At 40.1% G+C, this 23473-nt stretch overlaps 1 protein-coding gene across 1 annotated transcript in view; it reads right to left on the bottom strand.

Moving 5' to 3' along the window:
- Positions 1-23473, bottom strand: part of LOC135989009 (mucin-5B) — a 48061-nt gene that overhangs the window by 9954 nt on the left and 14634 nt on the right. The window contains exons 14-34 of the mRNA XM_065635477.1: positions 23005-23099; positions 21266-21392; positions 17966-18218; positions 16925-16977; positions 16451-16551; positions 16017-16168; positions 14646-14784; positions 13805-13915; positions 12891-13070; positions 12257-12493; positions 11213-11369; positions 10895-11023; positions 10388-10472; positions 10144-10181; positions 5603-5758; positions 4302-4394; positions 3361-3602; positions 2671-2848; positions 2112-2362; positions 1508-1691; positions 86-278 (exon numbers count right to left, since the gene is read on the bottom strand). Coding sequence (XP_065491549.1) covers positions 86-278; positions 1508-1691; positions 2112-2362; positions 2671-2848; positions 3361-3602; positions 4302-4394; positions 5603-5758; positions 10144-10181; positions 10388-10472; positions 10895-11023; positions 11213-11369; positions 12257-12493; positions 12891-13070; positions 13805-13915; positions 14646-14784; positions 16017-16168; positions 16451-16551; positions 16925-16977; positions 17966-18218; positions 21266-21392; positions 23005-23099 — 3154 coding nt within the window. The remainder of the gene's footprint in view (positions 1-85; positions 279-1507; positions 1692-2111; positions 2363-2670; positions 2849-3360; positions 3603-4301; positions 4395-5602; positions 5759-10143; positions 10182-10387; positions 10473-10894; positions 11024-11212; positions 11370-12256; positions 12494-12890; positions 13071-13804; positions 13916-14645; positions 14785-16016; positions 16169-16450; positions 16552-16924; positions 16978-17965; positions 18219-21265; positions 21393-23004; positions 23100-23473) is intronic.

The following is a 23473-nucleotide window of genomic DNA, read 5'->3' as shown; positions in this document are numbered from 1 at the left end:
ATCCTATAAGCAGTTCACCCAACCCATGTAGTGAAGCACAAAATTATCTTGTGGACCTTTCTGGCATTTTGGGGACTTGTCTTACCAGATTATTTTACACAGATCAGAAGGTTCACAGTGCTGATGATATTCAATCTCGGTTGGTTCTGAGACACCTGGGGTGCAGTATCTATTGGTAGGATCCGGGACTTTCCAATCTAATGCCATCTCTTTCAAGGACTCGATAACCTTGCCATTCCTCTTCATAGCATCATCAGTCTTCTGGTTGGTGCAGGTACCTGGTAGCAATATAAAAACAAAGTAAGAGTTTGAGGACAGTTGGTGCTGATTAAGCTGCTTCTAGAGAAAACCTGGAAGGAAGTTCACCTGCTTGTGGGAAGGTAACAACACGTGGGGTCCTGGATGAGTTCCCAGGATCTTTTTGTAGAAAGAGAAGACTGGGAAAAAAGGTTTGTCAAGTTACTTGTGAAAACTAGGGTTGATGTGTTGGTTCATGCATTTCTCCTGATAGCTAAAGCAACTAGGATGGCTCTGTCTAGCACAGGACTCTCCAGATTTCATTCATTCCTCTGTCAAGTAGATATGATTCACAGGAAGGTCTTAGAGCCAACATCGAACGAATCCATGACTGCCCATCTCCATATCACACCTTTGAAAAACCAGTGTTTGTTCAAGTACAAGAATGGAAGGAATTGAACCCTTGTATGCTCGTTTCAAGCCAACTGCATCAAACAACTTATGCTTCTTTCTTATTAGATCTTAGTAAACCCATTACGTAGCCTTGTCAAGACTAAATCACAAGTGAAAATCCTGTACTTCTCAAATGGCCAACAATTTACAATTCGGATTTCAAGATGCCTCGTGCCCTGTCATAGGAGAGCTTGTTGAATTCCACGATCATGCCCTAATAGTCACCCTAGCAATCTGTAGATTAGTCCTGTGTCTTCTAGCACTTATACTAATAGAAAAATTGTCTTCAAACACCGTTGATGCACAAGAAGTTGAATTAATCTGGACAATCCTACCAGCCTTCATACTTGTCTTACTTGCCCTTCCATCCCTACAAATCCTGTACGTAATGGATGAAATCGATGAGCCTGACCTAACTCTAAAAGCTATTGGACATCAATGATATTGGACCTATGAGCACACAGATTTCAAAGACTTAATATTCAACTCATGCATAATCCCAACAGCAGAACTCCCCCCAGGACATTTCCAACTACTAGAAGTTGACAATCGTGTTGCTGTCCTTATAGAATCCCCAATTCACGTTATCGTTACCGCTGAGGATGTACTCTATCCATTAGCAGACTGCGAACAGAATGAAAGGAAGTGACTTAAAACTCTGCCACCTAACAGTGTCTTTCCCCCAAATAGAGATAAATTTATTAAAATTTGTGAGAAATAGAAATCAGTGGAATTGCAAGAATTTAGAGACAGGGACAAGAGAAAGAAGGAGAAAAGCTTATTGAATTCATTATTGTCAGCTAATAAAGACACTCACCACACAGTCCCATGGTATTGTTATAAAACTTTCCAAAAGGGAGTTTTATGTAAAATGCAAGTCGACTGTAGGAGACATAAACTTCTAATTCAGGTATTTCAACTATGACATAAAGACCGGAACTGATTATCCTGATACCATTCTTGAAAATGTCTGGAGCAACTTTCTTATCATTTAACAAAATCTGAAACGAAGTGGAAAAAAAGTTCTCTATGGACATCCTTCTCTTGAGTAAGGTATCCAGTTTGTGCAACCAGAAAGTAGAGCAGCACACATTCAGACCTCAGGTGCACCAAATGAAGTCAATCTAAGGCATTCATTGAAACAGTTCTCTATAATTCCTTTTTAATATGTTGTAATTTATATTTGAATTCTCATGTCAGGAAGAAAAACATAACTTTCAATTAAGTGATCATTTCCCAAGTTTTTAGAATATACATTTTTTTGTTGATACAAAGGAAAACAAAGAAAGCAATGTAATTGTATTTCCTACCCATTTCATTTTTTACAAGCTTCATCCTTTGTAGTGACAGGACATTTAGTAGTACAGTAATATAACTACAGAAAAATAATATTGAGAATTCATCTTAACACAGTACTTTACCAAGTTTGTTTCTTTTCCATGTTCCATCGCTTGCGTCAGAGTAACAACAGAGTTGGAGTGAAAAATGAGAAGGGACATTGAACAAACTGCTCCATCAATGGCACCACAGTAGTAGTTGTCTATGTGAATCCAGAAGTTGAGAGAGTCAGGATGAATTGACTTCACAAGGACATAGGTGCAGTTTTCTTTAAAATTATAATAGGTTCCATCAAAAGTCACATAATGCTCATTTCCCCATCCACTGCAAATACCTGGAAGACAGAGTAACAGCCTTCGAGTTTGGCTTCTGATCTTCCTGTAAGTATGAGCTGGTTTTAAGTCTTTTATTCACTTTCAGTGAAAGCTGAAAAACCGGTTCAATAAAGAAAAACTAACCCAACAAGGACACTCTTATCTGCTCTTAACAGCCAATATTTTAGGTGGGACTTCTGTTTCATTACATTCTATTGAATTTTTATAATATGAACATAATATAGATGTTGACTACATAGACTTATCTTTCTTGATGCCCAGCTGAACATAACATAAATGTCAGGGATTCTCCTGCCTCAATACTTACACTGACATTCGAAGACTTCACAGCAACCTGTTTCATCATAGTGTTTCGTGAATGGGAAACCATTGACACAGAGTTTCAGTTGCTGAGGAGGGCAAGTTATACTGGACAGTTTAATATTGTTTCCTTCTCCCAGGCATGTGGCAATCTGGCAGTTTCCAAAGTTCCATGTTTCATTAAACTGTTGATGGATTGAAAAATAAGAGGAGAGGCACATAGCAAAGTAATGTGACAAAATTTTTTAAATCACACAGCAACTACACTCTATTCAGTTAGTTGTCTAGCACGGCATTATTTGATATCTACTCTTTCTCTGGAAACCAGATAATATGAAACATATAGCAGTCCACAGAGCCTTGATATCTACTTCTGTTCTACAACATTTTATATAGGACTCATTACTATGGTCCTGACTGCTTCTGATAATGACACTCTTCCAGATGTGGTTTCCTAGCCTTTTTTCAGCTTAGGTAGCTCTGTTCACATACAATCATTTAGATATTTCACATGGAAAGAATAATCTTCAACTTATTCCCTGAGTTACTTTGGGTCTTCTAGTATACTTCTAAATAATCTAATTCAGCCACATCTACAATCCAGCTGCAGTAGCAGTTACCAGCATCAGAGAACACCAAATCTTGGCTGTAGGCAACGCTGTAGCTGAAGAAATACATCTTCTTTCAAGTCTCTCACCTTTCTGGGGGGAATGAGCCCAAGACAGTCGCTAACAGAAGTCCCTGTGGAAGCAGGAACTTGGCTTGTTGTACTGGGAGCAGATGTTGGTGGACAGCCTTCGGAGTCTGAATCACAGATCTTGAGGGTCTCAGTATGACCAATTTTACACTCTGCCCAAATTAATTCAATCTGACACGATGTATTGCAAACGGAGTAAGCACAATGACCTGATATATTCACTGGCAGAGAAATGTTTTCTCCTGCAAGGCCAAAACCCAACTGTTAGCACTGAATTGTGCATTAAATTGGTATCTCTCAAGGCCTATACATCACAGATCAGCCACATACTCAGCCCTGTATTTAACTAGCTGGGTCTGCCTGTACCTGATGGCTATGCTCTAAGTGTGACTGTCTGTCTGCAGCTTCTTGAATTCAGTGACTGAACCAGAGCTCCATTCATACACATGGAAAAGGCAGAGGGAGGGCCACAGGTGGTTAATCTGAAAATCTGCTCTTAAGTACATTAGCAGGAATTGAAAATGCATACAACAGGAGAGAATATTGAATACATCACTGAGTGCATCTGGTCTTCACAAAGACCAGCAGTGAGGTTGCTCAGGAGCTACTGAGAGATGACGAGTCTTCCCTCCTCTGTTTTTGGAATGTGACTGTGGATTACAAACCCTTGTTCAGCAGTTTGGAATCTGGGGGTTGTGCTGGGGTCCACTGAACTTAGCATCTGGTATAAGCTTCCTTACACCAGGGATATCTGAACCAGGACAAAGTTATAGGATATGAGAGCTGTAGTTCTGAATGTGTTAGTTATTGTTCAAACATGTAACAACCTGTAGTAACATGTAGCTGCAGTAGGATGAATGAGCCCTTGCTGAAGCACCTGCAGCTAACAGTACAGGTTCCCACATCAATGGTGCAGAAAAAAAATTCACTTGGTTTCTCACCCATTTGTATCAATTGTCCATTCTCATTGCAGAAGCAGGGCGTGGCTACCATTGATGATAGAGCTGCAGATGTTACAAGTTGCATATGTAGTTCTGCGGGAAATTAAACCAATTAGTATTCACATCCTCTGCTACTCTACTTTCAAGCACTATGGCATCTGTTACATCTCTAAAATTACATAAAGAGGGGAAAAAAAAATTTATACCCCCGCCACATTCTGTACAGTTACACACCAAAACCATCCTCCCTATATTTATATACTCTCTCTGTATTACACTGTATGCTACTAGAATAAAGACACACTCTGCCTTGTAGTCAGATTTTTTTTCTATATAGAATACAATAAACTGTCCTTCTACTGTCACTTATTCATTCCAATTTAAGGTTTATTTGAACTTCCTAATCCTGCAGAACTTCACCAGATTTTGTAGAGGTGATTTCCAGTGGCACACCATTTTGCCTTTTAATATTTTGTTGCAAAGAATCTGTTGGTTTAAATACAGACAGTTCATTTAGACATTTTACTATGCCACCTACACTCTGCTTTCAATAGTACTTCCTTTCCTAGCTATTACTCCATTATTCTTCTTCTTCCACTTGTTTCGTAAATGCGAGACACACAGGCTCAGCATCAAGTATTTAGCTCTTCTACTCACTTGAGAAGCTAACTTTTAATTTTCCTTGTCCTCTTTGTATAATTTGCTACCAGGATAATACACATATTTTTAGTCACTTATTTTTCTTTGTTATAATGACGTGGCAAAATTCCACCTTTTCTTTATTTCCTTTTATTTCCTATTTTCTGTTCATTCACATCCTCTTCACCCTGCAATGTCTCTTTTGGGAAGGGAATAAACTGCCAGGCAGCTTTATTTCCTTGGTCCAATGACTCATTTGAGACCAACTTATTCCAATGCAGAAAACAGTACAATAAGAACCATAGTCTGATACAGGTGATAAGAAGGAGAAAAACAAGGTTTAGATGTATGAAACATTGGGACAACAACACCAGAGTGTCAACTATGATAGGTCCAAGGTTATTGTAAGAGCTGTACTGAGAAATGGCCAGATGTCTCTATTCTCTCTTTAGCCCATTGACAGTAAGAATATATAAAAATTACACTTGGGGTCCCTACCATGGGACCCACAAGCTCTGACCCCTCATTCCTGAACCTTCAACTGCCTTACATTCTATGCTCATCCTAAACATGCAGTAGGAGTCTTTTTTCAAAATGGAGGAATTTTATTACCATTACAGACTTGCATAAAACCACCACCAAACCTCTTATAAATCTAGTACCTTGTCCTGGTGTGGATGGTGTTCTGCAAGGGATGAGTATTTTAATGATCTCTCCGTTGGGACCACAGACAGCATCACCACACTCAGTCCCATATATATGGCTGTATATAGTTTCATTTAAGGTATAGGTCTTTCCATTGTAGCAGCAAAGGCAATCTGAGACACCAAAAGAGCAAATGCCATGGTAACAGGGGATACTTGTTACATAAATACAAATGAAAAGAAAACCAAGCTCTGAATTTACCCTTCTACAGCTCATATCGTCAAACGTATCACCTGGCTGAAACACCTTTGCAGTTTCTACTTGAAAAATTGCACTGGGAGTCTACCTAATTTACACAAAGTGGGTTGGATTTTTATTGTTGCTGGTGTTTGTTGGAGTCATCTTGCATAAAGGAATTACTGGCTGGTGAAAGCATCAGAACTGGCACTGTCTTCACCCAGCACAGAGCACAGGCGCATTGCCTCTTGGCAGGGAATGTGACTGGGATTACTGCCTTGCTGAGTGATAAAACACTGGCTCAGAAGGTGCTGCATAGCCATTTCCATATACTAATGAGGAGCATGCAGTGATGAACAGTTTCATTTAAATATAAATGTGGGGAAAGGATCCTGGGTCAGGAGTCAGCAGTGCTCATTGAGAAGGCTTTAAACTAGATTTGAAGGGGCGAGGTTGGGGGAGGAAACCAAGTGTGGCAGAGACATACCCAAGGGTGGTATGTCAGTATTTGAGAGAAGTTCTAGTGAGGCCCTTCAGTCTGCCATCCCAGTGGAGGCAGGGGATGGAGAGCCACATAGTAGGAGAAAGACAAGGGTTATTGTTGTGTTAGAAACTGTGGAAGCACTTGAGGATGGCCACAGAGGACTTAGGGCTTCTCACCAGAAAAAGGTAGTGGGATCAATAGCCCAGATGAAGTGCATCTATATGAACGCATGCAGCATGGGCAACAAACACGAGGAGCTGGAAGCCATTGTGAGGTAGAAAAGCTATGACAGAGTTGCCATCGGAGAAACATGGTGGGATGACTCTCATAACTGGAGTGCTGCATTAGATGGCTATAAACTCTTCAGAAGGGATAGGTGAAGAAGGAGTGGAGGTGGGGTAGCCATGTATGTTAGGGAGTGTTTTGGTTGTCTGGAACTTGAGGAGAGTGATGATAGGGTTGTGTGTCTATGGGTGAGAACCAAGGGGAAGGGCAACAAGGCGGACATCCTGGTGGGGTTCTGTTACAGACTACCTTATCAGGATGAAGAGACAGATGAAATATTTTGCAGGCAGCTGGGAGAAGTCTCCCAATCGCTAGACTTTGTTCTTATGGGGGACTTCAACCTACCAGATGTCTGCTGGAAATACAACACAGCAGAGAGGAAGCTGTCTAGGAGGCTCCTGGAGTGCACGGAAGACAAGGTCCTGACACAGCTGTTTAGCAAGCCTACTAGGGAAGACACCCCACTGAATATGCTGTTTGTAAATAGAGAAGGACCTATGGGGAACGTGTTGGAGGTTGCCTTGGGCATAGTGACCATAAAATGATTGATCTCTCTATTCTTGGAGAAGTTAGAAGGGTGGTTAGCAGAACTGCTACTTTGGGCTTCCAAAGGGCAGACTTTCATCTGTTTAGGAGGCTGGTTGGCAAAGTCCCTTAGGAGGGAGTCCTGAAGGACAAAGGAGTCCAGGAAGGCTGGTCTCTCTTCAAGAAGGTAATCTTTGAGGCACAGCAGAAGGCTTTCCCAGTGTGCTGGAAGGTGAGCTGGCGGGGAAGAAGGCTGGCCTGGCTGAATAGAGAGCTTTGGCTGGAACTTAGAAAGAAAAAGAGAATTTATAACCTTTGGAAGGAGGGGCAGGCTACTCAAGAGGAATACAAAAATACTGTGAAGTTAAGCAGGGAGAAAATTAGAAGGGCCAAAGCCCAACTAGAGCTTAGCCTAGCTATTGCTGTAAAAGGTAACAAGAAATGTTTCTATGAATATATCAACAACAAAAAGAGAATCTCTATCCCCTGATGGATGCGGGGGAGAAACATAGTGACAGAAGATGTGGGAAAGGCTGAGGTACTAAATGCCATATTTGCTTCCGTCTTTAATAGTCAAATCAGTGGTGTTCCAGGTAGCCAGCCCCCTGAGACAGAAGACGGGGATGGGGAGCAGAATGAAGTCCCAATAATCCAAGGGGAAATGGTTAGTGACCTGCTACACCACTTGGACACCCACAGGTCTGTGGGACCAGAAGGGATACATCCAAGGGTGCTGAGAGAGCTGGTGGAAATGAACACTAAGCCACTTTCCATTATCTATCAGTAATTGTGGCTAACTGGGGAGGTCCCAGTTGACTGGAAGTTGGCTAACATGACGTCCATCTACAAGAAGGGCTGGAAGGAGGATCCAGGGAACTACAGACCTGTCAGTCTAACCTCAGTGCCAGGCAAGGTAATGGAGCAGATGATCTAGAGTAACACCACATGGCACATACTAGAGAACCATATAATCAGGCCCAGTCAACATGAGTTTACGAAAGGCAGGTCCTGTTTGACCAGCCTGATCTCCTTCTATGACAAGGTGACCCATCTAGTAGATGAGGGAAAAGCTGTGGATGTTGTGCACCTAGACTTCAGTAAAGTCTTTGACACCGTATCCCACAGCATTCTCCTGGAGAAGCTGGCAGCTCATGGCCTGAATGGGTGTACCCTGTGATGGATAAAGAACTGGCTGGATGGCCAGGCCAAAAGAGTTGTGGTGAATGGAGACAAATCCAGTTGGTGGCCAATCATGAGTGGTGTTCCCCAGGGCTCAGTATTGGGGCCAGTTCTGTTTAATCTCTTTATCTCTTTATCTCAAACAATCTCTTTATCTGGACAAGGGGATTGAATGCACCCTCAGTAAGCTTGCAGACAACACCAAATTAAGTGGGAGTGTTGATCTGCTGGAGGGTAGGAAGGCCATATAGAGGGATCTGGATGGTTGGGCTGAGGCCAATTGCACAAGGTTTAACAAGGTCAAGTGCTGAGTCCTGCACTTGAGTCACAACAACCCCATGCAACACTACAAGCTCAGGGAAGAGTGGCTGGAAAGCTGCCTGGCAGAAAAGAATCTGGGAGTGCTGATTTACAGCCAGCTGAATATGAGCCGGTAGTGTGCCCAGGTGGCCAAAAAGGCCAACAGCATCCAGGGTTGTATCAGAAATGGTGTGGCCAGCAGGACTACAGGAGCCATCGTGCCACTGTACTTAGCACTGGTGAGGCCTCACCTTGAACACTGTGTTCAGTTCTGGGACCCTCATCGTAAGAAAGACATTGAGGTACTAGAGAGAGTGCAGAGTAGGGTGACAAAGCTGATGAGAAGCCTGGAGCACAAATCTTATGAGGAGCGGTTGAGGGAACTGGGGCTGTTTAGCCTGGAGAAAAGGAGGCTGGGGGGAGACCTTACTGCTGTGTACAACTACCTGAAAGGAGGTTGTAGCATGGAGGGTGTTGGTCTCTTCTCCCCAGTAGCAAGTGATAGGACAAGAGGAAATGACCTCAAGTTGCACCAGGGGAGGTTTAGATTGGATATTAGGAAAAAATTCTTCATGGAAAGTGTTGTCAGGCATTGGAACAGTCTGCCCAGGGAAGTGGTGGAGTCACCATCCCTGGAGGTGTTTAAAAGGTGTATAGACGAGGTTCTTAGGAACATCGTTTAGTGCTAGAGTTAGGTTATGGTTGGACTTGATGATCCTGAGTATCTCTTCCAACAGAAGTTATTCTATTCTATTCTATTCTATTCTATTCTATTCTATTCTATTCTATTCTATTCTATTCTATTCTATTCTATTCTATTCCGTTCCGTTCCGTTCCGTTCCCTTCTATTCTATTCTATTCTATTCTATTCTATTCTATTCTATTCTATTCTATTCTATTCTATTCTATTCTATTCTATTCTATTCGAGAAGCTCTCCAGGTTTTGGAGAGTATGCATTGAGGAATCCAAGGGAATAAATCTATTACTTGAAAAAAATCAGCAAAACTGAAAATGTGTTGTCTACTGGGTCAATTTGCATTTTGAGATGTGGTTTCTCTGAGATCTGGGAATGAACTGTTACCATACTTCAAGCAAGCGTGCCCTTAAGACATATAAAAATGTCTCTCATAAGCTAGCTGTCTAGGTTTATTATGAAATTAGTGGTGAGGAAATAGAAGCTCTATAAGATTTGCCCTATTCTAGAGGTGCTTATTAAAACAAATACTACGAATGGCCTGCTTCAGACTGCTTTCTCTCTGTCTTCACTGACTACCAAGGAACTGTAAATGTGGAGAAGTGGTATTTACCTGGGTGAGATGAATCTCACATTTCACACCTCTCTCTTTCCTCCCTATGATTATCCTTTAGACAGTTCTTCAGGTCAAAGGCTGCAGTTTGCTTATCAAAGTATATCCGTACTGCTGTGCATACAGATATTGAACCAGCTAGCTGGAGTCCTATTACCAATACACCTGCAATCACACGCGATGTTGGGATGTTTCAGTCCTATCATCACTCAATGAATGGTGAGGGTGGTGAAAAATTACCTTCTGAGTCTTCAGTACATAGTTTTTCTTCAGGATCACTGAAGATAAAGAGAAAAGGAGATTTCTTTTATTGACTTGAGTCTTTATGTGGGATAGCAACATCTGCAGCGGTATCTACTCTTACATAAATGCCTGCTCCTGAAGGATTTAATGATAATCGCCACTGCCTATGAATATAAACCAAACGTCACCTAGCTTGTCATTTTGCATCCTGTTGTATCTCTCTTACCATCAACTGACCTACCATGAAGTGCAGTTGGGGAGGGAGACACACTCCCTGCTCTTCTCATCAAAATATGGCTTGTCAGGACTACACTCTGGGTAACAGCCTGGAAAGTTAGAGTAAACAAAGCATTCTTAGTCTATTTCACATGGATCCAAGGACAAAACATAAATACCTCTATCAGATGGAGTTTTGATCCCAAAATGAATGTGATCCCAGTATGAATGTTCTTTATACTACCAATTATTTTTCCACATCCTCTTTCTCCCTCTCTCCCAAAAGTTTTGACTCTGTTCATCAACAGATAATTATTCTTTGCAAATTTATACTGAATGATTTTTTATGCCCCAGATTTAAAGGCAACAGGCAAGTTATGCTATGAATGGCACCATCACGCAGGTGAGGTATAGTCAAGGAGTTTCTGGGGCAAATGAGGAAGGCTTTCAGAAACCTTGATGCTTAAGACGTTTAAGACCTGACTAATAGCTTCAACTCCCATAAACTGCACCAAAGTCAACCAAGAATTACCTTCTAAACTGTATAGCAAGTTCCCACATTTCTGTTGTGGATTCCTGCAGGTCTTTAAACAAGGGGCTCCACAGGGTTTATAGAACCACTCATGCTTGTCAGGGGGATTGTAATAATCACAGAACACGGCTGGAAAAGAAGAATAAAAAATCTCCAAGTCTCAGACACCAGACAGGAGTTATTTTCTAAATCTTGTAAACAAGATCGTGTTAAGTCACATATGCCCAGTGATGTTAGAATTCTGCCCTGCTTTATCTCCCATGTGCCTGAGCACATGGAGAACTGCTTTTCTGTGTGCATTTTCAGTGCAATACTTACGGCAAATGGCAGGTGTTCTCCAGTCAATACAGACACCAGCTCTGCTACAGCTTCTTGCATAAGCAGCAACTGAGGTACAAAAGCACTCACAGTCTCCCACACTGTCACAGCCACAGAAGTCAGAAATACAAGATTCATAATATGGTATTGGGTTCACCTATCAAAATACCAACAGATTTGTTACCACAGCTGTACTGATGCACTGTATTTTGATGAGACAATGAGCTCTGAATTTCTGCCATCCACTGGTAGTTTCTTTGGCAGAACTAGGCTAAGTCTGTGACAGACTGTTACTGTCATAAAGGAGTTATGATATTTTACAACAGGTAGTTTTCTATTTTCACCTGCCTGGTAGAACTGGATTCTAAATCTTCTCATCCTTTTGTGTGTAGTACTGGCATTTACACTAAAAATGTCTTTCCAGTTTAATTTCTGCAGGACTGAACTGCCTTGCTTTGGGTTAGCACAACTATATAGTGTGTGCACTTCCTGAGAGATAATACTTGAGTATAAAAGGAAATCCTATAATACTTCTACTGAACTTCATGTCTCTAGTTTTAACCTGTGCCAACATGAGCTAACTAAGGAAATTAAGCCAAGTTTGCTTTAAAATGGCTTATTAAACTGCACTAAAGCTTTGTATAGACATTCTCATTAACAATTAGTAGCATTATTTCTGTTTGGATTAATTAATGTCTAAAATAAACCAAATAATTTCTGTAGGTAATTTGAATAAACTTTCACAAACAGTCCTGTGTTAATTTATCTCTAGATTTTACAAAGTGATACCTAACTTTTTTCTTCTGGTGGCCAATTATTATCCTCTTTGTCTTCAGTTGCTCAAAACAAGCACTGCTGTTTCCTCAATACTGTGCAACAGGATTCAACTGGCACAGCAGTAAAGTGAGGTTTTAAGACAGGTAGCCCTTGTACATGAGGATGCTGTGTAATAGCCTTTAACAGTAACAATTTGTGTTCAAATGTACTGCATAATAGCAATGAACACCTAGTGTGAAACTACTGAGGATGAGAGAACAGGATTACCTTACTGTGACAAGCTTCGAAGACATTACTTTTAATGATGCTGCAGTGCTTCTGTCCCAGGACAGACTTGAAAGGCTGATCAGCACACAGGTCTGTCATGTTTATGTTTGAGCAGGTGCTTGTTATTTTCCAGCTGTTTCCAAACTCCTGGATGCTCATCTCCACAGACTGCCCTCTGGTTGTGAAGTCGTTTTTTGAACGGCCATCAAAGTCCCCACAAAGGCCACAGACTTTTCCCTGGGAAATTTGTGTAGGCACAGTAAATGGTATGTTTCTTTTGAGTGCAGCCCACTCTTTGACAGAAATAAACTACAGAACAGCCCAAAGTTAAACAGCTGCAAATTTCTAAACAGTCATCGAAGTACAGCTTTAAAAAGGCTGGACTTCAAGTGACAACATCACTCTGTTAGCCCTCCAATATAGCAAAGTGTCTGGCTTTACTTCTAGCTCCAAATATTCTGAAGCGTTTCATACTGAATGAACAACGAAATAGAATACAAGACATGGCCTGCTTGCTCCTTCTTGTCCACTGAACCAACCACTTTTCCAAGCCCAGCTTTTCAAACTGGGGCTCCAGTTCTGGATGCGTAACTTCGAGTTTGAAGTGATAACTCTCTGTCCATCCCATACTGACCTGGAAAGACGGTGCCATGTGAACAATGACAGTAGTCTTTTGGTCCCACATGAAGTTCATCCCTTGATTTGTTTCAATCACAATATAACCTCCTCTGAGATCAACTTTGTAGTTCTTCTCAGCTCCTGGATCAGTGGCTATCTCCTGAATTCTTCCTTCCAAGAGCCTGATTTCACTGCTCTACAAGGAACAGATACATTGCAGAGAAGGAAATTGAGCAGAAAACTTAGTGTAACAGCACTGATATTTTACCTCATCATCTCATTTTTCTGTAGTCTTTACAGTACATCTTGATCTATTGTCAGCCACAGACAAGACCCATCAAGTTTAATGGGAAACGTCTGCTCTTGCATGACAAGTCTTACCTCATGGTCACAGACATTGTCCTCAATCTAGATGAAATCTGTTCTGCTGGCACAGTAGCTCCTGAGTGCGTGGGCAATTGGGCGTGCTAGAACACCCCTTGTCGTGCTCCTTTGTTTCACCATCCCCTGACCTCCCACTACGGGAGAAATCTCTGTGTATACTTTGGGGAAATGCTAAGTCTAAGCTGGAGACAAGAACCACTTCCCTCTATAGTTGCATCTGCCTTGTACTCAAACCATGATACAGAAACATGCTCCTCTAAAAACTTTACCATTACTCCTTTACCACTAAGTCTCAGATGAAAACACACGCGTGCACACATAGAGTGCTGTTGACTTCCTGTATCTATGCCCTCACTTGCAGAACTGTCCAGACCTGTTAACACCAAATACCTAAACCTTTTCCAGCTTGTCTGCCTCTGTTTTCAGGCTCTTTGACTTCCATAGGTACTTTCTAGCACCAAGTGAATTGGAATATAAGGGAATACCACACTAGGTGCTACAAAACCAAGACTGCAGCTCCTCAGTTATAACCAGTTCTAGACAAACCTCAAAAATCAGTGTGATCTTTAGGGAGCAGATGGAGAGTGACTTCCCACAGGCGTTGTTCTGAATTACAATTCGGAAGGTGCCAGCATCCATGTTATTGGGGCAAAAATCCTTAGAAAAATAGATAATGTTGTATTAGATCTTTTCAGACAACTATACTAGTCTTAAACAATTTAAGGAGCTCTAAATGAATGATAATCCAATCTAACTTCTGCTATTTTGTCCCTTTTTTATTCACCAAAACTCTATCCAGTTTAGAAGAATCTGGTGGCAGTTGACCTGGTGGCAGGTTCATACTTTATAAGGAATTTCAAAGAGAAAAGCTAAGGAAAAAGCTGAGGTTTTCATAGCACCAGTCCTGCATAGCCAAAAAGGTAAAGTTATTTTTTCTTAAAATTAGCAGAACTGATTGAAATTTAAGGATAACAAAATATCTCACTGAGTACTGTCTCCTTCCATGCAATTATACATGCTAACCTCTACGTGCTCTGTCACAACAAAAATATTGTCAGTCTTGGATGGCTGAGAGAAACACTTAGCTTTTCAACACACCAATTCCTTTCCCTTGCAGATGCTGCAGTTAAATCAAGAAAGGGCTGTTACACCCCGGAGTTAATTGTTTAGGATCACACAGTGCCCTCTTGTGTCACTTCTGAGGTTTAATTGGTTTGCTTTTCTTTAGAAAATCCTACTATCTTCTCTAGGTACAAGAGGAGGGGAGTAGGCTATGCTCATCAGTGTTAACTATTTTGCATGGTTTAGCCCTTCAGTTACTCAGAACGAACCCTACAGTGTAAGCTGTGAAAAGCACATGGATAGGAAAGTGAAAAAAAATGGATACCTGAGCTAGGATATAGTCACAATCTCCCAGGAAATCAAACTTCTCCCCATCAAAGGTCATGTAATGTCCATTGCCATACACAGTGCAGGTTCCCTTGCAGGGGTTGTCTGTGCAGTTCCACTGCCTTTTGTTACAAGTGCTGGCAGGCAAAATGCAAAGAATCAGAGACTTTGCACGAATCATGTTTTTTCCTTAACACCAAACAGAGGCAGAGTAATTCAAAGGTTTGTCTTTTGCAGTACTTCAAGGAAAGCCATCCTCTCTCATTCTTCTAGGTTTACCTTCTCAACTGTTCTAAGACCATGTTATGAGATGGCTTACTAATCAGAAAGTTCATGTTTACTACCAAGGCACATTAGAACTTTGTCTATTTTTATTCTATTTTTTTCCTTCAAATATCTTCAAAATCATTAAGTAGCAGACAGTGGGGATTTAGGAGGTAAATTCAAGGTGAAAAACTGAGTATTTCAACCATTTCTGAATATTAATCTGTGAGGTACCCTGTGGCCAGTTCTGTTCCTGACTACAGTGATGTCAACCGATATTATCCTTGTCTTCCCCTGACAAACTTTACCTCCAGTTCCTGGGGACCACAGACAGAAAATTTTAGCTGTTATAGCCTTGACATAGACACTGCAATTTTTTTCCTATATGTGTCCTGTTCTCATAGGAATACAAAGCCCTCACTGCAACAAAACCTCTTAATGGCCTCTGTTATATCAACAACTTCTTATCAGAGTTTGGCTTCACATGTTAAACTTGATTGCCTGTGATCAGACCAAAGTGTTTCTGGCTCTAGTTTTCTGTGCATCTTCTTGGCAGGACTATACAGTCTCATCTTCACTAAATGATGAATAAGGATTAAAAGCATTTTTCCTCCCATAATCAGTAATAACAGTGAAGTCTATGGTAGAGCTATGCCAGCAATTGGAGTGACTAGAGCATTCGTTTATCTTATTTGAGAACTACGCACCCAGAAACACTGCAAGTCACTAGAAGATTGTTGCAATTCTTCCCTCCTCTAAATTCAATCATTTTCTGGGGTTCAGCTGTGACCAACAGACACAGACTCAATTCCTCCTTGCAGAATGACCAGCCACAGACCAACCTGGATGAGGCTGGTACTTCTAAAGCTTTCTGCAGTTTGCAGAAAAGGTGGAAATTGTTTGGCAAAAGATCTTGGTGCTTGTTCTTCCCAAGTGCAGGCTCATGTAGCATGTTGCGGAGAGGAAATGTTTCTCCTTTTATCTTTACTAGACTCCTGATGGCTCTAACAATGAAGAGGAAGGCTTGAAAATGCCCCACAGATGCATTATGCACTGACATTTCTAACAGCCTCTGTTATAAAACAAGGCTCCTGGAATAACATACCATGTGTTGCAGTCCACTTTGATGGTTTCCCCAGGTTTATAAAAGTGGCCTCCATGGACACATGGGCATTGGTCTTTGGGAATACATCCTCCACTGCCATCCAATACAAGCCCATCAGGACACATGCAGCCAGAAACACATTCTGTGACATACTGCATATATAAAGATACAACACAAGGCAACTAGTTAATGCATAGGAAGTACAGGAAACCGGAAGAGGTTGGCTCTGGATGCCAAACTTTTGCATCTTTTAAAAATCCCATAACTGTAAGTTAGCGACAATCTAGCTATAAGCATCACAGCTATTTGGGTAGCTATAGCTGCTGTGTTATCTGTAGTTGGTCTGTGAACAGTGTAACATGTTACCATCAGCATTTGTTAAGGACAATCATACATGCACAATCATGTTTTCCCAAGCTCCTGCTAGTCCTTACGCAGTGCATGTCCTGTGTCTTGCAACTTTTCTGACACTCTGATCCAATTGCACCGGGACCTGCAGAGCTGCAGTTGAAGTAATACATAGGAGCTGGGCAATCTATAGGAAGACAAAAACATTTTAGGAAGGTAATTTAGTGAAAGCAATAAGGATGCCATCAGCAATTGTAAAACAGAACAAAGCATTTCAGAGGGCAGCATTTACAGTTTCTATTAGCTTTTTCTTCTACCCACCAACATTGGGTTAGAAGAAGCCAGATAACTTCTAAGCTTTGGGAAAGACCTTCATCTTTCCAGAATTCAGTAAGTCTGGTAACACTTCTACAAAGACAACTATTATCAACAACTAGCACATTTCAGGAAGAAGGCAAAAATATGCAGAATACTAAAATGTTACAGAAAGGAAAGATAACACAGAAAAACTTTATAAATACTAGCTGACACCATAATTCCATAATTTAACAAAATCTCACCTTTTACCAGGACAGTTTCTCCAATGCAGTCTAATCTTCCTTGAATGCATTTGCTAAAGAGATTCCACAAAATGAAACACATCAGCTCTTTGCACATTTCTCTCTCACTAGAGAGAAGGGCACTGTAAAGCTTCACTAGTCACACAAATAACAAATTCCTATCAAAATGAATATTTGGTACAGCTATCAGGTTCACAGACATTAATTACCATATCCAGAAAGAAGATTAAGACACACGGCTCTTAAATACTCTTCCTTCATCTGCCACTGGTTTACTGTGTGTTTTCCCTAAATCAGGTTTTTCCTAAGCATCTATTTTCTACTCTGTGAGATGAAACTAACACTTTCTTAAATAAGAGACCTCTCAAATTACTAAATGAATCTATGTTTACAAAATAGGCTAGCATCCTCAGAAAAACATATGGGATTTGGAAGAGAGAGAGAATATTTAGACAACTAAAGACACAAATAACAAACAGCCTTCCCCTGGTATTTGTTCACATTGCTGCCCTGAACGGGTTGAAAACGAGAAAATGATAATTGTTTTTCACTTCAGATGTGAATTAATTATGTTGGGTTTTGTGTTTTCCCAAAAATTTATGTTTTTTTTCCTCTCTTTCTCTCTCAAGAAACTTGGTTTAAAAGCTGAGATTTTGTTTAATTTTGTTTTGTTTTGTTTTCCTGGACCATTTTTGTTTATTTATTTATTTTTAAATAGTCTGCATGATGGTATGCTGTGGGGTGTTTTTCACTTTGCTTTTTCATTTCAAATCCAGGAACTCCTTCTAAAGTCCTCTGTCTTCTAGAAAACTTACTCTCACATGTTTTCGGGTTTTTGTTCGCTAGCAGGAATATGGGATGTTAACCTTTGCTGTGGCTGTGCATCCTGCTAGGGGAATATTTCCTTTGTTATAATCTAAGATAAATTTGTCATTATTCCTTATGGTAAAATGACACCATTTAGGGATTAGAGCAGGGACTTCCCCAGCAAGCCCTTACACCCCCCAGGTATGCAGTGTTTGCATCATCAGAGGAGCTTACCACATCAGTTTGTCCTCTTGGAAGGAGTTGCCAGGCTGAACAATCTTGCCTTTGTAGTAGCAGGGACAGTCATCTGGAGTTACACATTCCTCCTCATCACTGAGGTAGGTCCCTTCAGGGCAACCACAGCCCTCCATAGGAGCGATCTGAACTTCACAGAGTGGATCGGGTTCATCCAGCGAGCGGCAAGACTGGTTACAGTATTTCACACTATAGCTATAAACCATGGTCTCAGGACACTCCTCAGAGGGATCTTTGCAAGAGAAATAAAATGGATGTATGGCCTTCTCTGTGCAATCATCACTCATGCTGTTAATGCAGCTTTCTACACACTGGAATCCATAAATGTGCTTTTTTCAAACTAGAAGACCTTATCTCCCAGTGCTCTGGGGGAAATGTACTCATGTAGCACTCATGTAGCACTCATGTAGTACTCATAATGTGACACTGAATAGTGAAATACTCAGCAGGGTGTACCTTAACTGAATATAGGAATCAGTATAATTTTGTAATTTGTACAATTTACATTTCTATCTTATGCCAAGGACTGAAACAAATAACTTCTGACTTGCCTTTGCAGTTAAAAATTATTTTTCTGTCCTTTACTAATGATTTCTTTGGCTGGGAATAATTTCAAAAATGAGAATATTTGCTGATGGGTAAGTTTTGATGTTAAATGGATAGTCCCAAGAAAATCTGCTAATCATTAGATGCTATCAAAGAGAGTGTGTTTGAATTCTCATGGATGTCTTGATGAAAACTCTTGTTGTCATTCTCAGGGGAAAAAAGAAACATCAGTCTCTAAGACCTTTGGGTGGACCAGTTAAATACCAAAATCTAAAGAGCTCAGCTGGCCCTGTAAGACAGTGAAAATCTGGTTAATTTTCAGAATCTACCAAGAAACACCTTTAAAATTCTGCCATAAAATATGCAGTATTGATCCATAGGGGTGACATAAAATTTTGTCAGGAAATATCTCGCATGTTAAGGCTGTGGTTTTCAAGAAAGCCTGACATCCAGATTCCTCTGAAATTCAATGAGAACTGGGGATCTAGTAATCTCGGACCTCTTTCTATCTCAGTTCTGCAGATTTAATCCCACAGCTGTTTTTCAGATACCCTCAGGTGTACTAGGAAGTACAGGGCAGTTGTTCATGGGCAGTTGTGCTAATCAACTTTGCAACTATGTTATTACTGTATCAGCAGTAGGTTCCATGCTTAAACAAAACTCTGTATGGTTTTCCAGTCCACAGCCATAGCACATTTTCTTAGATTAGTTAGTGTGCTAGGTTTTTATACACATTCAAAACCACCACATCCACCATCAAAAACCAGTTGGTTTCTTGTTCTTAGCTGGAACAGACACAATATCCCATGTATAAATTAGGCAGGCCATATTCTCCTGTTTTTACAGGTGTACCATGAAGATGCAGCAACTGGCATTTGTAAATCAAATTAGGTCAAATAAGAAAGATATTAATAAAGACATTGGACATGACTTTATATAAAATTTCCCTGAATGAGTGTCTCAATTGTTAGCTATTAATGCAATAAAATAATGTGTTTACTTTCTCCCTGAATTTTTTCAGAGCAGAAAAAGATCAATTTTGGTAAAGCGAGGTCTGGTAAGGAAAAAGTTGTTTGGTTATAGTACTCATGGTCACAGAATCGTGATCTCGGACTACATTCATCACAACTGGAAGCGTGAGTGCAGAGAACATGAGCATACCTAAAATAGCTTCAAGCTAGCTTGCACAAGGAGTGCTAGAAAAACAGTGCCATGACACAGTAGAGGCTACTAACCCCAGTGGTCTTCTGGGTAACCAGTAACTCAAGTAATGATTCATGCTTCCACTAAAGATTGTATCACATACATGCCCTGCCAACAGTTAGAAAGTAGGGTTTACTTATTTCGTGCACTCTACTGAATGCAATGTAGACATCCTTTCAGGATATAACCTGCCTTGGATGCCACTTGCAGCCTGCCCCAGCTGGACACAGCTGCGGGAGCTGCAAGAGCCTTTTCAACCCCCCACAATGGGACAGACCACTGAGAGTGACTGTTCTGGCCCATTTATTCTTTCACTCATGAATAGCTCAACCTCCAATCTTATCACAGCCATGTTCCCAAAAGATTATTTCTTCTTAAACAGGGCCTAAAATGATTTTACTGATTAAGTCATTAGCATATTTTTCCCAAGGTTACTGTACTGTTTGAGTCAATATTACCTACTGTGCCATGAGTCCACAGATTTCAGTCTGACCCATGCTTCAAAACAGTCTCATTTTGGCATAAAAAATATCAATAATGGTCTGCTGGTAACAAAGTTTTCAATAAACAAGGACTATGTCTAGTACATAAACATGCATGATTCTAGGATATTTTGCTGTGGACTATACTGTGTTACCTTTGAATTATTTCAGCATCAGTTTGTTAGATTTTTCTTACTGCAATCTTGAATGCCTTCAACAGAGCACCATACCAGTTACATTGCTTGTCTCTCTTAAATATCTCAACTAGCCTCCAAGTCAGGAAATTAAATAGATCATAGCTGCATCAAAGCTGCGTACAAATAATTGTTGTTATGTTTCTTATTCAGATTGTTTTTAGTCAAGAAACCCATGCATGTATTTTCATGGTGATATAGGCATATCTCACTTGAACTATCTGATTGCCAATGGAAAAATGGAAATATTGAAGTAAAATTCAGAAGCTGGGACCTGTGAGTTTTATTGTCAGCTCTGATACCATCTCATAATAAATTTTGGTTGTGACCAGGCAAAACATATACATATATGGACTCTGAACCCAGGATTTAGGTAATCCTGACCTGAAAATACCTCTAAAGATTTTCACATTCTCAGATATCACTAATTTGTATTTATTAAAAACCATTATTATTTTACTGTAACACGTAAAAACGCAGTTAGTGAGACTGATAGCGTTTTTGAGTAATATCTCAGACAAGAGGGCTGAGATGAACTGCAAAAATGTATCAGAAGTAAAATACACAGGAAGGCCCTTATGTTCAAAACTAACTAACTCCTTGTGATTTGATTAATATACCTTATACTCTTTTCCTTGTCTAAGTATGGAATTCACCTAATATTTTACACAATGTACATGCGGTGGACATGAATTAATTTTGGCAAGCAGAAGGGTTTTTTTGGAATATATGCTTATGCTATTTTTCAAAGACCCACTAACCTGATGACTAAGCACACAATATACTGACTGCCACAAAGTGGGCTCTGAAGCTGTTTCCCCATATCCCTACCCAAGGTATTTTAGGATGCATACCACAGATGCCCTGCCTCCAGCCCTTCAGGGACACGCCTGCTGCACCACAGTCTCTGAAGTAAGTAGAGAGCACACTACACAGTGCAACTTCACTCTTCTCAGCATTACAGGTGTCATACATACATTTCTAGGAGTGACAAATAGACATGGATATTATTATGACCAGCTCACAGAAGAAACAGGGAAATAGATATCAAATAAAAAATAGTCAACCAACGTATTTTTGAAAAACTATTATTATCAATGAAACTTGATTTGTAATATCTAAGATAAAATGTATGTTAATAAAGTACCACGCAAGACTGAGGAATAGGAAATCTTTTACAGTCATGGTTTAAAGGTAGACTTGGCAGTGTTATGTTAATGGTTGGACTTGACGAACTTAAAGGTCTTTTCCAACCAAAATGATTCAGTGATTCAATGTAAATGCAATGACATTATGTCTGACACTGATGAATAGATGAATTATAAGGATGATAAGGGCACCTCTAGTTTATTAAAGCAATAAAAAATGTCTATACCAGCCTCCCATGAGGATGTACAACTCGGATATGTCAAAACATGTCATCTGAAAATACACAGAACTTAAATTATTGCACAGTGATGATTGGCACTTGTGTATCTATCTATTGTGTAGGTAAGATACACCCAATTAAATGACAAGTGCATAACAGAAGATGCTTTAATAGGAAATCATATGCAATGACATCTAAAGAACTAGCTAGGTAAGTATAAAGGGGATTTAGACCTCAAGTTCTTTTAATTGGGTGGCTGGACAGAAGAACTCAGATACAACCAATCACTCCAGATCAATAGAGTCATACTGCACAGATGGTGACTTATCCTTCATTACTGATGTCATGGAAAATGGTTCCATGAACTGTGGTTTAAAATCTGATGAGATCAGCAGGACTAACAGACATATCCATAAGAAATTAGTTATTCCTTTTCCTTAATTAAAATTTGCTAATGCCTATTTTACTTATAGTTAACATGAATTCTCAAGCAGACATATTTTCTGACAGAAACTTGGAAGAGGTAAAAGATAAGCCATATTTTTAAAGGTACCTGAAGGCACATTAAATTTTAGGCAAAATTTCAGGCTCAGGTATTTTCTCAGTAAGTTGTATCACACACACATCCTATATCATTTCTGTATGTTTTTGCAGAAACTTCCTTACTATTCACATTAATGCAGCATCTCTCTCTAGCTCAGCCAGCTTCCTCAACAGCATTATAGATCTGTACACCAAGAGTACATATGGGAAGGTTCTTGCATTCTAACTACAAGGAGATTAACATGATTCCACAGCAATAAATGGGATGTAGATGATGTAAACATCATATATATTCTCTGTCTAGATGAGAATTTCAAAAAAAGTCAGAGGGAGTCCATGGGGCTGAAAAAACTCCCAGTTCTATTCCACACAGAAACATTGATTTGGATTTTCAAAGAGAGAACAGATTTCTAAAACATTAAACCCATTTTTTCCTGTCCTTCTGGATCATATAACAGAACAGTCAGTGACGGCAGTCACTTAATATTTTTAGGGCTGCAGCCAAAAAGAACCATCGTATCTTGTGTAAACACTCATTTTGTTATTTTTCTCACTGACGTCAGTGAGCTTCTTTGCAAACAGGCATTAGTGTAACCTATTTCACTCCTCTAGGCCAGACTGCCTTCGTGCCAGATCAGTCTCTGGACTAGATTAAACCACCCATTTAGATCAGTGCCTTACCTTGATGTACACAGATGGGTCTACAACGGAATGGCAGGCAGCAAACACACTGCTTGTACTAGACAGAAGAGCACACCAGTGCTGGGCAAATTTTTCTGAATTGGGAAAAAAATATCATTGTCCATAGTCACTTAAACCACATTACTACCTGAATCAATATTCTTATTAGGTATCACACAGAACTGGAATGTCCTGAAGTGTTCAGATAATACTGGAAGGAAATATAGGGCATTAACATATCAAGGTGATAAATATAGTTGGATGGGTGACCAGCCATCTCCCTAAAAGAAAAGTTTCACCTTCCAAGTACTAACATTATTACTGTGGCTGGGTTTGCAGAACATCTGCAAAAACTACCCATTCTCCTTGTTTTCCATCAAACTTTCCTAATTCTTTACAGTCAGGCTATTCTTTATAGTCAAGCAATAACATCAAGCATGTAGTAATCAGTGAGCTGTGTGACTATGAG

This window comes from Caloenas nicobarica, chromosome 5 (genome assembly GCF_036013445.1).
Source record: "Caloenas nicobarica isolate bCalNic1 chromosome 5, bCalNic1.hap1, whole genome shotgun sequence".
Taxonomy (NCBI): Eukaryota; Metazoa; Chordata; class Aves; order Columbiformes; family Columbidae; genus Caloenas; species Caloenas nicobarica.
Note: the sequence above shows the minus strand (reverse complement) of the source record. Positions and strands in the feature narration are given on the sequence as shown.